The sequence below is a fragment of the Sceloporus undulatus genome, chromosome 3 (assembly GCF_019175285.1).
Source record: "Sceloporus undulatus isolate JIND9_A2432 ecotype Alabama chromosome 3, SceUnd_v1.1, whole genome shotgun sequence".
Lineage (NCBI taxonomy): Eukaryota > Metazoa > Chordata > Lepidosauria > Squamata > Phrynosomatidae > Sceloporus > Sceloporus undulatus.
Genome location: NC_056524.1, coordinates 152,416,178 through 152,434,843, shown reverse-complemented (window position 1 = coordinate 152,434,843; position 18,666 = coordinate 152,416,178). Strand labels below are relative to the sequence as shown.

Here is an 18,666-nt window from a genome sequence, read left to right as displayed (position 1 = left end):
ACACACACACACACACACACACACACACACACAATGAATGGTTGCACAAAGATCTCAGAAGTTCAAACACCATAGTTTAAAATGGAAAGATTAAATTCCCGGGAATATGCTACGGAAACAAACAATAATAGAAGTATAGAGGCATTTCTATAGAATATTTTTAACTAAATAGAAAGGGAAATGTGCATAAGTGTGATTTGTTGTTCTTGTTAAGTGCCCTTGACTCATGGCAACCTGTGGATGAGACATCTCCAAGCCTCTCTGTCCTCTACTATTCTGCTTAGGACCTGTAGACTCAGGCCCGTGGCTTCCCTGATTGTGTCTATCTAGTTTGCAGTCTTCTTTTTCTACTACCCTCTACATTTCCCACAATTGTTTTTTTATATTGAGTCATGCCTTCTCATAATGTGGCCAAAGTATAATAGCCTCAATTTGATAATCTTGACCTCCAGCAAGAGTTCAGACTTGTTCTGTACCAGGACCCATTTGTTCATCTTCTAGGCTGTCCATGGTATCTTCAGCATTCTTCTCCAGCACCACATCTCAAATTAGTGGATTGTCCTCCTATCTACCTTCTTCATGTTCAGCTCTCACATCCATACATGGTAATAAGGATAAAACAGGTTGGATGATTCCAACTTTAGTACTCAGTTGTATATCTTTACTCTTTAGGATCTTGTCTAGTTATTTTATAGCTGTCATTCCCATTTCTAGTTTTCTTCTTATTTCTTGGTTGCTCTCTCCTTTTTTTTAAATCAATATTTGATCCAAGATATAGAAAATCTTTATTTTGATTTCCTCATTGTCTAGGTTGAATTTACATAGATCCTCCACAGTCGTTATTTCTGTCCTCTTTATGTGTAGCAGCAATCTTGCCTTTGCATTTTCTTTTGTGACCTTCCTTAGTACTTGTTCCAAGTCTGTGATGTTTTCTGCTAGCAATCTGTGGTGATTTGTTTGTATTAAAGGATGGCTTTGCTTCAGTCCTCCATCCTCTCAGCCTGCCTCTCTCCTTCCACCCTGAGCTCTCTTCTGCCCCTGGTATGGCCAGGAAAGATGCAGGGGAGGCATGGCGGGGAAGTCACAGCTGTTGCTTCCTGCACCGATTCTTGAAACCAGTGCAAACACAGTGGAAACCATGCTGTTTGCTGAACCGGTTTCAGGAATCAGTGCAGGAAGCAAATCAAGAGGTAAGTGGGAATGAGGCCTCTGAAAATCATTGATCAACAGTTTGGAGGAGCAAAGGGCTTGCTACAGTCTCTCTCCTCAGAGCTGAACAAGTCATTGGCATGATTGCTGGGAGGCTCAGCTGCTGTGCTTTACCAGGACCTTTATTTTTAATTGGTTGTATAGTTTGGGGCTCATCTACACTTGCCAAAATACTACGGGCTGCTCATGGAGTGTTTTGGCCCTGAATTGGCTCCTTACCCTGTGGGTTTTCCCCAGCGACGATGGACAGCACCTTCCCCTGAAGCCACTGTTCATTACCCATTCTGCTGTTGACGTCAGAACAAGGCATCCAGCCACACTATCTGATCTTGAAGGAACACAACAGCATTGCTGGGCAACAAAATGGCAACTGCCATTGTTGCTTACCACCACCACCACTGAATACTCACATCAAATGGTGCATTATTTAAATGCAGGTTAGGGGGAAGATGCCCCCGATCTGGTGAGGCTGTTGTGAGAACAGTCCTGACCAGTTTGGGGTTTTGACCCTGTGTCATGTAAGAATGATGCAGTGAGTCCAGAGGAATTACTCATATAGCAAGGCCTTGAACGTTCTTTTATTTGTACAAATGTCATGAAAAAGCACTAGCTATTGAAAAATAAAATCACCAGAATTCTTTTTGATGAAGAGGTTGCAGTTTGCTGGTAAATTGTAGTTTTCTTGTTTATTTATTGTTTCTCTGGAGAAAGTTGATTCCCACTCCCATATTTTACTTTTAGAGGTAACTTTAGTTGAACATTCCCTAAAAATGGAGAGATTCTGAATTTCACAACTTCTAACTATCATTAAAATAACTTCTTTCTATTCCGTTTGAAGGGGAGGGCTCTGCTTTTGAAGAGTTTAATGATACATTTTGTATCACAGCAGCATGGATGTCTATAGATTGTCAAACTGTTGGAGGAAAATGCCCACTGATACTTCTGACGCCTTTCAGTGGACAGTTTGCCAATAGCATTTTAATGACTTGAATAAACAGACAGTGATTCATAAACTGGGAAGTCAGCAGGATAGAGAGATCAGAAAAACCACAATGAAGGAATTGGAGTATGGAAAAAACAGACATGGTTTAATATAAGCATAAGCGTTCCTGAATGGAAATAGTGTTTGATTCTGAGGTCCCACAAATTAGCACTCAGTGTTTAGTGTAAGCATGTCAGGCAGAAAGAAAAGCAATGGTCCCAATCTTGAAGATTCAGTTTATCTCTCTGACGCTCTGACTTTAGATACATAATATTTAGGACATTCCTAATATATGGCAAAAATGTGGTATTTGTTCAGGGTGCCAAGCTGTTAGTGGTTGGTTGTCTGCCATTGCCACCATCGCACATGCAACTGTTTGCTTCTTTCATTCAGTACAGCTGCTTTGCTTGAGTCCAGAGACAGAATATTGGGTGTTTGTTACAATGCCATCATTCATATAATGAACATAATAGGACACTGTCAATGTTATTGACTATTTTCGGTGCCAACTAATCTTGCATGGGAGCTTAAAGGTCTTCTGTTCCCTTCTGGCTTGAAGAGCACCTTTTTTTTTTCTTCTGGTGGCAGCAGATGGCAAGGATGGCCAGTGGATTCAGTGTCAGGATTGTAAAGAATGCTCTAAGGTCTTATTCCGGACTTGAGAACAGCTATCCAAGTCACTAAATGCTGCCCTTCCAAGTCCTCTGAGCAAGGACTCCCACATATACCACAACAGATTCACTGCCTGTGTTACATGGAAGACATTGGTCATGGCTGTCCGATAAGGTGCTGTTCTGGAACAAATATACTCTCAGTGTAGGCCTTGGGAAGAATTTTCCAGGAGTTATTGAAAGAGATTCAACTGGGAAAGGGGCTGAAAGGTTCTGTGTGCACATGGAATACCCTGTTTGATAGTTAGGTTTCTGACTGGGGTTGGCAACAGGTTTGTGGGAGTCCTAAGCAAAATCAATAGTCTGTGTCCCCCACCATTGCTGAGCTACAGACTTTTCTAAACATTATGCACCTTTTAAAGTGAGTTGTCCTTTAAAAGTTCCCACAGAACTTTAGAGTGCCTATCAAAGCATTGCTCTAGAAGATCCAGGGCAGACCTTGGCATGGTGTGTCTCGGTAAGGTACTGAAGCCCCAAAGGCTTCCGTAAATCTTGTCTGGAAAGGTTTACAGGCACTGCCTGGATGAGTTTACAGTCCAAATTTCATCTGTGTTTTGGTTTCATGGGCATGTAAATGGAGTAATACCAGATATAATGGTTGGCCATCACAATTTGTGATCTATCAATCTGGCTGCAATCATCTGTGGTGGCCTGTCAGAGGTTTGATAGACCTCTTGCTTGTGCTTTCTTCTTCTTCTTCTTCTTCTTCTTCTTCTTCTTCTTCTTCTTCTTCTTCAAAAAAAGCACATTAAGAATGCTCCAGTTGAATCTTATCAACAAGCTTCTACCCTACTGGTGAGAGTGTCCACAGTGTCTATATTGAGATGTCATTCTAAACCCCATCTTTATCAGTGTTGTACTGAATGAATCTCACATCCATGTGGGGCCCTTTCTTCTCCTTACTGCTCTAAAGAGGAGATGGTCACGTTATATCCATCGGGACAAACTACACTTACTTTTAACCAGGATATGTCTAACTGAAAGCCAGTTTCAAACTGTGAAGATTCTGTTAGGATAAAATGTATACTGTTTTGATCATGATAACAAACGTTGGCTAATTTTAAAAAGAAGCAAATGGTTCCAATTTCCTTTTTAGAGCTCAACCATAGGAGGAGGGGATAGCCTGGATTACATGAGCCCAGGTGTATGATTGTAGCCACTATTTGTTCTCGCAATATGTGTCATTATATAAGAATGTGTAGGTGTGTTCAAGATATGGCCTCTTCATACCACTTTGCTACACACATGTTAGAAACACGTATCTTCAAAGTGCTAGGTATGATAATTTAAAGTCTGCATCATTCTTGCACATATTATGCCTGTTAATGACTGCATTGAGCTTAAATGTATATTAGTTCTCACTCAGAAGCAGTGACATCTCCCAGAATAGCAGAATGGATCATTATTTACTTTTGTGCCTTCATTTTTTTTCCTTCATAGATCTAACGATAAAATCTCTAAACCATCTAACTGTTCAGGGCAATAATGAATGCTCCCACTTTTTCCCATTGGAAAATTAATGGAGATGTAATTCTTCACTAAATTTCTTCTCAGAAATAGTAATGTGCAGTTTCTGCACTTTAATTCCCATTGCGAGAAAGTCTTTCAAAACCATAAAGTTTTTGAAGGCTATTTGCAGCTTGGGACTTGTTCTGCACAAAATTAACATGCAATTGTTTTGCACAGATGTAGCATTTTCTATGCAGGAAACCGCATTTTCTGTGTGTGAAATAATATTTCAGTGAAGAGATTCCTGTGCAGAAAATACTCATTTCTGTGCAACTCAACCATGTGAGGATTCTACTCAGAACAAATCCCCAACTACAGCATTTTCAGTGCAGACATCCTCAGCATTTTCTATTCAGAAATTAACTTTTATATGTAGAAATAGTATTTTCCTTGCAGGAAATGCCATTCCCTGTGCAGAAAATTCTGTTTTCAGCACAAAACAACCACATGAAAATTTTGCACAGAATAAGTCACAAACTGCAAATATGCTTTTCAGTCAAGAATTTTTCTTAGTAGGGTTTCTCAAAACTAAAAAAAACACACCAGGTCTCTATCAAATATGTTCAAACATTATTTCCACCCCTTCAAAACAAAATCATCGCTATGTACATCACCACTAATTTTTTTTACATTATCACTATGTACATCATCACAAACCTGCAATATTTCTTAGGTAGACTTTTTGAGAGTTAATACCTTTGATCTGCCTTCTCCAACCACTTTCCAGATATTTTGTACTTTAGCTTCCATGACCCTTTATCATTGGCTATGTTAGCTGGGGCCAGTGGGACTTGTAGTCCAAAATATCTGATGGACACTGGGTCGGGAAAGGCTACTTTACCCTGTTACCTTGTATTTTGTAGTTGTATTTCTAAGCAGTTATTTCATTACATGTTCTGCTGGGGAAAGAAAGCGAAATTAATGATAGATGCATAAATAATTAATTGGAATATTTTTTTTAAGGAGCTCACAAGTATGTTCCCCCTCTTTAGATGTAAGCATAGATGTTTTGATTGAACTCTGTTTGACTATATGATAAACTCCAGCCCAAGCTGACTGAGTGTATTTTTTCGTAACTACCTTTGATAAGAAATGCATTACAAACTCATCAGTTCAACTTCCTGTTAACAAAGAGACAGCGGCCGTCTGGATTATTCTAGATCCGCAGTGAAACTGCCATACCATGTATCCTCAAAGTAAGGCTGTGTGAGTTTGACAAGGGGCAGATGAATCCAGGAGTTATTGTGCAGGGGTTTAAGTCTATGCGGCAGCTGACGGTTGAAATAATCATCTATACATCGCTCTGAGCTAGCTGGGGAAAGGTTGAAGCTGTATATTTTCAACATATCTAGTCTAATGGTTAATCTGTTGTCTTGTACAGAGGGTGCTGGGTAGAATCACAGCAATAGCTGACAGTTTGGAGGAATTGTGGTTGGTATTTTCAGTTTCCTGATTCACAGAGTCATAAGTAGATAAGTCTGAGTAGGCATCGTTATTGAAAAATGGGACGTCACCCATTGTTTAATGACACAAGGATCAAAAGATGCTTTCGTCACCAGAAACTTGATCAGCTACTGATAGTATGTATTTGATAATGTGTAGCTCATCATGATCCTGGCAGGTATGTAAAACTGCCATGTAGCAGAAGACTTGTGTTTGGTTTCATTGGTGCTGCACTGTCTGGTTTTCTCAGGTGCAGTGGCAAATTGTAGGAAACACTGCTAAATCAAGCTTGCCATCATGGCACAGGACATTTAAGAAAATCTGAGGTTCAGAAAATAAAGAGTATGAAGCTTCAACCATTGCTACAAGTTAATACATTAGCCTCCATCATGAATCTTGGTGAGGCAGTTTTGTACTACAGTGGCACTCTCAAGGGAGAACTGTTGCTGTTTCTCCTCCTCCTTCTCTAAAAAAAATCCATTTTTTTCTTGGGGCTGCTTCCAGGCAAATAAGAGCTAGTTTTAGCCATTTGTTTCAAAATGCTGCACTGGTATTCTGCCTTGTTATATTTAAATTAACACAATGTCCCCCCCTTTTTTTTTCTTTTTTTTTAGATATGGCAAGTGCACATTCAAAGGGAAAACAGCAGAGACAGCCACAGGCATGGACATACCCAATTATCCAAATTGGTTGCTTTAAGAATGCTTTAGGACTTGATTATCATTAAAATTATCTTGAATGTAGCAAATAAATATCAAGAGGGGGAAATGTGGGTGAAAGTCTAGTGTTATCTTTGCACAGCTTAAACACTAAGCTTGACATCCTGTCCCAGGGTGCCCTGGAAAGCTCTGCTGGAAGGATTTGGCTACCATAAACATAGCATCCTAATGGAAGTTGCCCATCCCTGCTCTAGATGAAGATTTTTAATGCCATAGGCTGGTATTAAATATTTTGGATTGAAGTAGAGCTACTTAAGAGCTCCAAATCCTATACTTTCCCTTTACAAAACTCTTTTACTTAGTGATGTCTAGAGACTTAAAAATCTGTGACATGATCTCATCATGCTATAAGTTTCTTTGCCACATGGCAATGGGACAGGGGCAGAGAATCTCGCAGTATGGCAATGAAACAGTGTACATTTTGTGTCTCTTGGCATTGCTGGGATAGAAGAGACAAACAAGCATTTGTCTGCTTTCTTGCGCAGCCGCGACTTGTCCACCATGATAATTCAGACCGTTGTCAGAAATGTTCCGGTGATAGTGGAGGTCACCTAAAATTCAGTGTGAAACAGTTACAGCCCAAACAGAAGTAGCTGTAGATACAGTCAGCCCTTCTTATACGCTGATTTTTTATACATGGATTCAAGCATACATGGTTTGAAAATATTCAAAAAAAGTATACATTTCAAATATCAAATCTTCATTTTCCATTTTTATAAGGGACACCATTTTGCTATGTCATTATATTTAATGGGATTTGAGCATCCATGGATTTTGTTATCCACGGGGGATCTTGGAACCAAGCCCCAGAGTATAACAAGGGTCCACTATAATTGTGCAGTGTCCACAATTTATTTTATCCCTCACTCTTAACTGTTCTCAATTATAGACTTATTGTATATACCTAGTCATTTTTATCACAGTTTATCTGTATTTTGGCTTCTTTAGGACTCCCTTCACCTTCTATTGGGGTACAGAGGAGCATTGCCTGTTGAAAAGCTTAGAAAAAAGGCACTTCTGCCTACTTGTGAATGGGTAGCTGTGTGTGTCTCCACAGTCCCACCAATGAAAAACAGTAGACATTGTCTCCCTTGTCTAACTTCATGGTAATGGGTATTCAAAAGTTTACTGCTTCTGAACATGGAAGTTTATGGCATGTAACAGACAGTGATAGACTTTGGAATTGATAGGCAAATCAAAGTACTGTAGTGTCTTTCCTTCTTTCAAGCCATCATGACTAGTATCTATTGCCTTCAAGTTCGGCTTTCAAGCTTTCCATAGTCATCTGCTTTGTCACTGTGGAAAATGGGATACTGGATTCGATCGAACATAGAAAAGCTTTTTTGTTTGTTTGTTTGCTAGCTGGGAAATTCTTAGAGATGTAGTCAAGGACATAATTATTTTTCCAAGCTCTAAATTAGATAAATAGTATTCAAAAACATGGGTGTTCCTCATGTTCTGTCCATGGGTTTATGCATGGGACAGTAGGAAGTCTTCATATTTTCTTTCTATTTACTCATGAAAATGTCCATGTTTGAAATCTGGGATTTTGCCATTCATAAAATGATGCATCACAAAATCTCTCAGATGATGTTTCAGATGAAACTTTGGCCTGTTACAGACTGCCAAAATAAAGCTGCTTCGGGTCTCTTTGGAGGTATGCTGCTTAAATGATGCATGCACCCTAAGAATCCGGAAGCTGCACCAAAGCTGCACTCCAGTGCTTAGGAATGGAGAGTGGCTTTGGCGCGACCCCCGGACTCTTAGGACCCATGCATCATTTAAATAGTATACCTCCAAAGAGACCCGAAGCAGCTTTATTTGGGCAGTCTGTAACAGGCCTAGGGATGAGTGAGAATTTTATTTCAGCTAGTTCTTTATGTGAATGTGCCAACATTTGCAAATATTTTCATATTCAAGATGTAAAGAACTAACATTTAGAAAAACCCAAATGTAGGAGAAAGTGAAATAGATGGGTCCACCCAATTCCAAGGATTTGAGTGCTTAACTCATAAAAGTCCAGATTTGAATCTGGGTGTGTTCTATGAATTTAATGCTAAATACAGTGGTACCCCGGGTTACGAAATTAATTCGTTCCGCGGTTAATTTCGTAACCCGAAATACCTTCGTAAGCCGAATTCCCATAGGCGCTAATGGAAAAATAGCTCTCTGCTGCCCTCCGGTGGCGGAAAATAGCGCCGCGGTTTTTTCGTAACCCGAAGAAACCTTCGTAAGCCGAAGCAATAAATCCCTATGGGATTTTTTCGTATCCCGAAAAATTCGTAACCCGGCGCATTCGTATCCCGGGGTACCACTGTATTTAATAATGTATGGTAGATGGGTACAGCATGGTCTTCTCCATGCTAGGAATAGCTGTATCTATTGAAATTGGTCAGTGCAGATGGCAAGAAATTTTGTTTCACTTTTTTTTAACTGAACTTAACTTTTACACATTTCCCTGTAATGAAGGAAAGATAATGCACAATTTTAAAATGAATGCAAAAAGAAAGCAAAATTGACAGATTTTCCATCCCCAGGGGAAACATGTTGACATGTAAACACCCTTAGGAATTTCTCCTTCAACCAAGCTGTAGATCATTTTATCTCCTTGTGTGGGCACAGGATTAGGCCCTTCATATGGAATTTGTTAAACAGCAAACCGGAATCACTCCTTTGGGCTTTAATGTGTCTGGTGTAGATTGCATGTGATAAGCTTTCTGTGATAGAGACATGTTTCCTATTTCTAGAAAGCAATGGGCTGACATCTGGGTTCCATGTATATTTCCCAGTTGCTAATTTACATTCGAAGAGCAGATATATTTCCTTTCTTGTCCTTTTAAAAAGGGTCCTAGGCCTTCTACATTTGATTGCAGAACTCTTCTAGGGTTTACAAGACTGTATTCTTATCGACTCATAATTTCCCCTTCATCACTTTTTAAAAAGAAAAGATGCCACAAATGTGAGAGACTTTAACTTTTTAACTTATTTTTCCCCAAATTACTTTCCCAATGGGAAAGAAAGAAAGGAAGGGACCACTAGTTTACAATGATTTAATGTGTATATTAGTGTGTGAGTGACAAAGAGAAAGAGAGAGCAGTCTTAAGCATGATGTGAATTACTGTACAATCTTATATATGTTTACTTGAAAGAAAGCCTCCCTCCAATACAATGGTTAGTGGTGCTTATACCCTAATAGATCTGTACTAACATAACTTTGCCTAAGCCCCATGAAGCTTACTTCTACATAAGGATATAATTCTTCACTAAGTTTCTTCTCAAAGGTAGCAACAAGTAATTTTGGCGATTTTCTCATTCTGAGAAAGTCTTTGAAAACCACAGTTTTTGAATGCTAATTCAAAATGCAATTCAAGACCCATCTGTGCAAAACTTGTGTGTGGTTGTCTTGCATATAAAACAATATATTTTTGCATATAAAATAATATTTCAAGATAGAAACATTAATTTCTTTGCAGAAAATCTGTTTTCTATATTGAAAATACTGTTTCCTGGGCAAAACACCCACATGCAAATTTTGTGCAGAATTAATCCCAAACTGCAATAGTTCTTGTCAGTCAGTCAATCAATCTGTTTATTCAGTCATTGACCAATATAAAGTAATAAAAACCAATAAAATAATAATTGTACAGCACAATTACTAACTATTATTAAAATTCAAATTTTGTGCAGAATTAATCCCAAACTACAACAGCTCTTGTCAGTCTTGTTCAGGTTTCTCAGCCCTCAAAAACATGTTTTTAAACCATTTTAAAAAGATATTTTTAAATAGTCTTTCCATCCCCAAGTCTAGGTAAGCATGCATAGGATTGTACTGCATATAAAATAAATCAAACTAGAGAGCTAACTTGCAATTGAAAGCAAAGATGTAATAGTAGCAATACTGGTGGTAGTTGCGACAGTGTACATCTTAAAAGAGAACAAGTGAATTCACATTTGGGCTGTCACATATTTTAGTGTCATCTAGAAGCAATAGTGTTTTTTCTGAAGTAATTAGCTTCTGGATCACCACAGTATAGTCCAGTCCAGTCCAGAACTCACTTAAGCCCGAGTACCTGAATTTAACATCAATTCATCCCACTGAATACTGGAATAAATGATCTAAAATGGCTTGCAAGTATTATTATTTTAAATGTTACATAATGGAAATATAAAGTTCTGTTCTTTTGGTAAACTGAGAAAATCAATCTTCTGCCATGAATAAATCCTGAGATTTTATCAAAGTCTGATATTGCGTTGGACATATTTTCCCTTGGTTGTAGTTTTTGCTGACAGATGGAAATACTGTGTAATTATCTTTTTTATTTTTCTGTAAAAAATAGTAGTTTTAGAACAAATTAATTTGACTACGCATGTAGGCCGGAGTGCACATGTATGCTCCCCCTCCCATTCAGATGGATGCAAACGCATAGTCACAGTGGAAAGACACACTGAAGGCCACTCATATGGGAAGAGGAGCATTTCTCTGGGCCCTCATCCAACAAAGAACAAGAGTCTGCAACTGGGATGGGGGGGATGTCTAGGCCCTGTGTACACACCAAAATGTTTTTTCTGCAGATACAGGGAACTCATGAAATTTTGCTTCATTTATGAAAAAAGACAATAGAAGTTTTCAGGACATGTTTCCTGAGGATACAGTCTGATGGCATTGTGATGAAGATTTTCAGAAACACATGATGAATACCTTTCATTGAGTGCCTTCCCACACAGGTCGGAGCTCTTTGGGATTGTGGTTTTGAAAACAACCACCACAAACCCCAGGTTGCCACAGAAAACTGATTCACTAATGTAGTTTGAACAATCTTTTAATGCATAATGCATTAATGTACACTTTTTCCTTATCATTTAGAAGTAAAGAATGAAGCTAAACAGAGTTACCCAAACCGCTCAGTTCAATTCAAGAGCACCAGTACCCATGCAGTGGTTGGCATCAAGTCCACTGACGGAATCCTGGAACCAGTCCCGCTTGTTAATAACCGTAAAGGAAGTCTCCTTCTACCAAACAATCCCTCACTGCATCATCTTAACATTTTGGGCTCTGTTGAGCAAAGAAAGTCTTCCTACTGTAGATTGCAAAGGGCACTCAGCCTACCTGCCAAATGCCACCATTATCTGAACAGAAAGCCGGGGTTGAACCAAGCGCTCCGTAGGTAGTCCCATAGCCGGATGCATCAGGCAACAAAGATTCTTTTGTGCATGGGTTGTGAAATTTGAGCATTTTCAATGTGAAAATGACATTACTAATGCTCTGCTAAGTCCTTGCAGATGTGGGTTTCTCCAGATGTAGTGATTAATACCTTAATCAAGATAGCTAGACAACTAATGGTTTCTGGTTGGTGTTGTGTTTCATTTTTGGCTGGCTTTGAAATCTTTACCTTTTTCACCAGTAGGCTTGGCAAGTATACAAGTTTGCATTAATGTCTGATTAATCTTGTTAGCTGTTACAGCTTATTTTGGGATACATAAAAGCTGGGTTTTGTTAAAAGCCCTTGTTGTTGATGATGACATAGATGAGACAATGGAGGTGACAGATTTATTTTTATAAGTGTATTAAAATACTTCAAATGGCTAAAGACCTTGACCACTGCTTCTTTGAAGACATTTTCTTGATTGTGCTTAAAGGAAGAACTGAGGATAAAAGCCAAGAAAGATGTTGTTTCAGATGTTCGCCTTCACACAAGGGCCATTAAAATTACCGGCACATCTTAAATCAATTCAGGGAACATTGTCTGAAGGTTATGTCACAGAAATAATGACTCTCTTTCTCGTTCATTCACATGAACACACACACACACACATTCTGAAATAAGCAAAGATTTTGAAACATCGGTGTGACTTTTAAACTACACTGTAGTCCAAACCGGAGTATCTGAAGCCTCATTAGCCATTGTCTGATGCCTTTCTGACACAAAGTCTTCCATGGAGATAAAACTGTTTGATGTAATGCCTATTAGGCTAAAGGAGTTCTAGGTTGCGGCAAGTATTGTATATCAAGTGTTACCAGTAAGGCTATTTAGAAAACTCAATTCTTAGATTTTATGAGAGTATAGAGACAGGATGGAATTCAGAACATCTGTGACAAATTCATCAACCTTGTTGTATTTCAGAATTGATAAAGAAAATCTGCATAATTCTGTATCTCCACTGATATAAACTTTTCCTTTATAGTGAAGGGGGATGAATGAAAAGGAAAAAATGTTTATTAAAACAACAATTTAGAAAATACACAGTATTGACTGTTATGCCATTCAGTATTTCAGCCCAAAAGACCAGCTGTACAAGTAAACACTATTTTATTTTCTTCCTCCACCTTTTTACCTTTTCCAAAGTAAAGTGATATATATATATAATGCACTGAAAAATTGATAGCAGTGCCTTTCTTGTCATGATTTCATAATTATAAATGGTAGGTAGTTATCATCATCAAAGTTTCTTGCCTTCTAATCATGCATAAAAAATAAAATAGTCTTTCTGGATGGCTCACAATCGAATAAATATGATACAAAAACAAGCTGGATAGGAAGGGAAGAGGTGAACAAGCAATGTTGTTCTTTAAATTTAAATTTAATGTAATGGTAATTGGTGGAATTAGTCTTCTCTCTCCCAGACTTTTCCAGGGCAGATCGTTTTCAGACAGTAAATAAAGAGTGGAGGAAAAGACAGTTGCTGAAATTCTTCAGCCACTGAAACCCCTTCACACACACACTCCCAAATATTTAAACAAATTGTAGCCTAGTTTAGGTGCTATTTCAATCTACACTGCAGTGTGTCCAGAGGAGGGTGACCAAAATGGTGAAGGGTCTGGAAACCATGTTGTATGAGGAAAGACTCAGGGAGCTGGGGATGTTTAGTCTGAAGAAGAGAAGGTTAAGAAGTGATATGATAGCCCTGTTTAAATATTTGAAGGGATGTCATGTTGAGGAGGGAGCTAGCTTGTTTTCTGCTGCTCCAGAGACTAGGACCCGGAGCAATGGATGCAAGCTACAGGAAAAGAGATTCCACTTCAACATTAGGAGCAACTTCCTGTCAGTAAGGGCTGTTCAACAATGGAACACACTCTCTCAGAGTGTAGTGGAATCTCCTTCCTTACAGGTCTTTAAACAGAGGCTGGGTTGCCATCTGTCGGGGATTCATTGATTGAGATTTCCTGCTTGGCAAGGGATTGGACTGGATGGCCCTTTTGGTCTCTTCCAACTCTATGATTCTATGAAAATGCACCCAAGTTACCTCCACCTCCCCTGGAATGTACCAAGAGAGAAATGGTGCAAGTCATAAAACATGGTTTCCATTACTACATACATCATTCAGATGGATTCACTGTGAACATTGTTTACTGAAAATTTCTTAAGGAGGAAAACTCTTTTCAGGTGAATCATGAAAAATAAAATCTTTAATTGGAATGTAGTGTGATAGGGTGATCTCTCATCACAATTAAGATATATTTAAAAATGCTAAATACCCTTGGTAAAGAAGATGCATCAAAGGAAGTACACTCAACAGGCGTTTTGTACAGAAATTGGATTACGGTCATTATCTTGGAAAACTGCAGAGTCCTGTCTATGAAACAGGAAAAGATGATGTGAGCATTTTCAGTGATGGTGGGTATTTATTGAAAAATACTCTCCGGGACTGACTGCTATGCATTTTTCCTAGTGTTTAGTTTAGGTTGGATATGCCTGTATCATGAGGAACCTGAAAGAATCTGAGGACAGGCCCAGTGTTTAGTTGTGGCAGCTTCCAAAGCCACCTTCCCCATCATCTTATTAGATGGCATGGGCTGTAAATGAGCCTAACCCTGCCTTTTAAAAAAGTTATTTTATGATACAGCCTGGCACTGAATAAAGACTATCAAATGAGGCAACCACATCAGCCACCATGTGCCTCTGCAAGGCTTAACATCTAGGTTGAGCTTCAAAAGGAGTTAAAAAAAAAGAGGAGCTAGGCACAGCTATCATTGCCACTTGTCCCCATGCCACCTACCAGATAAACTTATGAAAGTGGTGACAGCGACAGTTAGGGATCTTCCACTCTATCTGAAATCTGAGCTGGTATCACATTGGTGCAGTGCATTAGGCTGGGTTCAGAGGCATTTGGAGGAAAGAAGAGGATGGCCACTATATCCAGGTGCAACTCCTTTCAGTATCAAGACTTTTTAAAAAATAGGGGGGAGTAAAAATTGCACCAGCATCAGCCATAATGGAGAGGTCCACCACTTTGCCTCATGGCAAAGCTGGGCCTGTAAGAATGTATGATTTTAGTATTCATTTTTTGTGCTCTTTAGTTATTTTTTAGCAAATGGTGTTTATTGTTTTATCTCTATTTTGTTTATAAGGTATATCAATTGGTCATTGGTCCAATCAAGAAACTGCAGTTTGGAAAATCAATTAGTAAATGCAGTGTGTATATAAATAACTACAGGCAAACTGTTCCTCCTGTCTTTTTAGACCTCTGCATATTTGAATTTTAGCCCAGAGCATATTATTTAATGTTTGTTCATTTTTCATTGTGTTGTATTTCATCATCCTTGATCTGCAGAGGCAGATTGAATTAGGTGAAATTTTGAGTGGGAGGAGGTTTGCTAGCAAAGAGAAATCCCTAAGTGGCAAATACTGTTTGATTTGCATTGTGGTATACTTTTACTCAGAAACATCCAGATTTCCCATCTCCTCCAGTAACTGCATTCCATGGGATTGTTTATGCACTCCCATTTAATGATATCAACATTTCTCATTTCTTGTACCCCTTACTCTATCTTACTGTGTGTGGTTAGGAAAGCATAATCAAGCTCTCAAATAACTGGTACTATAGGTGCATCAATCTTTCACCACTTAAATTTCTTTTGTGAGACAAAGGGTATGCCTTCAAGGAGCAGATCATCCCTCTCCTTCAACAGTTCTGTTTTATACTTGTTCATAGTGATTGGCAATTCTTTTCCCAGCATTTGTTGCTGTCTCTGTGCAGCCCCCGACATTCTTCTTCCTTAAATAATCCCAGCCAAATCAGGATCATTAGGAAACAGAATGATTTCATGCTACCACATGGCCAGTCTTAAGTGATTCCATGAATGACAGTGTGGTGAAAGGAAGCCAATCAGTTTGACCCCTTTCTAAACTGATGGATGAGGGCTCATGCCTGTTGCCAAGATGATTGGAAGAACGTGTCTTCTCTTGTCACTCTGTGCTGTGCTAGTTTGTAGTTTGCTTTTATAGCACAATATGGTAAAAACAGGGAACAGCAGTCCAGTTATTTTGCAGCCCATTCTCCTGTTTGGGATATTTTAAAATCACAGGCAATCCATCGCAGCCCAAGATGGGAAGGAAGATAGTGGTCCAGTCACCTTAATACTGGGGATGGTCTTTGAGTTTGAAGCTGGAAGCTGCCCCTTCCATACAAGTCTAATGGGGTGCTTTTAAGGAGCACAAAGACATATGATGTAGTCTCTCCCACACCTCCACACCCAGTTTTGACTGATCTTGTTACAAGCTATTTGATTCTTGTTGCCTTGCAAGCATGCTTCAGTCACAGTTAAGCAGTTTTCAGTCCCAGTGATTACAAAACAAGTGTTAAGTATTTCTTTAACTCCCCCACTGAAATAAATGGGAATTTAAAATGCTTGAGGTTGTTCCCAGTGTGCCCTAAAGGCATGGTGTATATACTGTAAACAGAGATTTTCTTGAGTGCTACATAAATATATACCACCGGCAAGAGACATATTCCATCCGTGTTCCATCATTTCACAAGAGTGGTTTTAAGAAATATCTTTAGCTTTATAAAGCCTGGGATCATATCTGGGTGACTTGTGAAGAAAACCGAAAACTGTATAATGTTCAGGATTCAAATATGTGTGCACAAAGTAAAACAACAACAACAACAACAACAACAACTTTGTATTATATTATATAATATTTTGTATTATTATAACATTAAGGTTTAGCGGGAATACACTTTATTTGCATTTATCCACGGATCCATTTATAAATAATTAAGGACATGTGTGATCTGGCCAAATATAAAAACTACAAGTCCTATAGTTGGGCTAAACTTTGCCACTAAAATCAAGACATAACAGAACTTTACTACAGTTGAACCTTGTTTCCCAATGCCATCCTCCACCCCCAATTTAAAAAAAAAAAAGGGGGGGGAACACTTTCAGATTCAGTCAAAATGAGCTGAGATGTCTGAATTTTGCATTGTTTGTGCTATAGAAACAGAAATAATTTAAAAAAAAAAATACATTTTACAAGACCAGAATAACTGATTCAATTGAACTACCTTGAGTTTGGTAGGAGCAATTTTAGTTGCTTTGCTACCCCTGACATTTCAGGATAGATATGACATGACTGGCAAACCAGATTACTCAGTTGGTCACCCATTTGAAAGGGTGGAAAGGGGAATAGGTAGATAAGATGACTGACAAACTAGCAGACATAACAAACCACATCATTAGAGGGTTAAAATGAGAGATCCAACATTCAAAACAGTCTTGCCTAAATCATTTTGAAAGAAATAAGATTTTAGTTACTTGCAAATAACTGTCTGGATTAGAGCCAGCAAGTGTTGTTAATTCATTCTCCGCCAAATCTAGGCAGCAGTCAGATCTATAGGTGTCTTTGTTTGTTTGTTTAAATTTAATTCTGCTTCTTGATAACAGTTCCCAAAAGACTTACATCATTCACTTCTTTTGTTGTTGTTCTTGTTGATTAATGTTAGACCTATGTTGGAAGCGGTACTCTTTGACACTTCCATTTCTTTTAATTCCAAGTAATTTCTACCTGAGGCCTGGCTGTTTTCATTGTATTTAGCCTGATTTTGCATTAATTATAGGTTAGAAAATATTTTTTTATTTGATCACAGTGTCAGTGTTACCAAGGAAAACATTGCCGGGGAGCAATTTTGTGTAAACATAGAAAACGGGATTTGCTAATTGTCGCAAATGGTAAAGCAGGATGGTGACAAAAGAGTCGCTCACTGATAGTTAGAAATGTACTTTAATCGTGCCAAGGTTAAAGAGCTTTGTGCTGTAGAGTTTAGCCAATGTTTATACTGTTTATAATAATGAATTGTTTTGTTTTTGTTTTGCTTTATAAAAAAACACACGTATAAAGATAACGGTATTCTACGTAAGCTGTCCTCCATCCCCATCAAAAGGTTTTCACCCACAGTTCCCATTGTTTGTTATACAGGAAGTTTTCCTGCCATGTGGTTACATTCTGCTTATCCCTGCAAGAACATCCCTTTTTGTGATAAAGGGTGAAGCAATGGGTCCTGAGTTGCTCTGAAGTTCTATGCAGTATGGCATAGTTTTTATTTTCATTGATTGCAGCACTGAATAACAAAGCAATGAATGTTTCATATTTCTTCAATGAAGACTTTGGGCTGGCATTTCAGTAGCATCAGGCTATCAACGTAAGCAAAGTTCAGGCTGGCAATCCTCTGTATTTGGATTTCAAATACTTAATACTTTTGCGTATGCTGCAGGATGCCCCCTTTCTGTTTTCCGAAACCGCAGCTTAACTATTCATGGTCTTTTATGAAAGTGCAAACCATCTCCAGAATCTCTTCACTCAATCCCTTGGTTTCCTCTCCTCCTGCTCTTCCTCCACTTCAGCTTTCAAATTGATCTCTTACGACTAACACCGGTTTGGTCTTTATTGAATCTATGTAAGATAGCAATAAAATATCAGTGTGTGGATGGAACTGAGTGTGTGTTCTTGGCTATTTCACCTGTATTTCGTGTGACAATTTGAGCTGATCATAACCTCATGAGTTGCCTGTATTTCCAGTTGAAGACGAGCAGCCGACGACGCTGTCGCCCAAAAAGAAGCAGCGAAATGGAGGCATGAGAAATTCACCCAACTCCTCGCCCAAGCTGATGCGGTAAGGCAAAGCAACTCATATCTTTATCTCCTCTCCTAATATAACCTCCTCCCCCAATAATAAATAAATAAATAAAATGGTGGGGGGGGGTCACAGCAGTGTGGTGGGGAACGGAGAAGATTGTTAGATGGTTTCTGAAAGACTCAAGTATTTATTCTGTCAGCTTGTCAGCAGTTAATGATAGAGCTGGAAAAAAATCTGTCACAAAAAAAACAGTTTGAAAAGCTGTTTGAAAAATACA

The 18,666-nt window shown here is 38.7% G+C and overlaps 1 protein-coding gene across 26 annotated transcripts in view; it reads left to right on the top strand.

The window, feature by feature from the left end:
• KCNMA1 (potassium calcium-activated channel subfamily M alpha 1) overlaps nt 1-18,666 on the top strand; it is a 612,911-nt gene that overhangs the window by 502,730 nt on the left and 91,515 nt on the right. For all 26 annotated transcript variants that reach the window (XM_042456625.1, XM_042456624.1, XM_042456616.1 and 23 more), the window contains one exon: nt 18,332-18,425. In XM_042456625.1, coding sequence (XP_042312559.1) covers nt 18,332-18,425 — 94 coding nt within the window. The remainder of the gene's footprint in view (nt 1-18,331; nt 18,426-18,666) is intronic.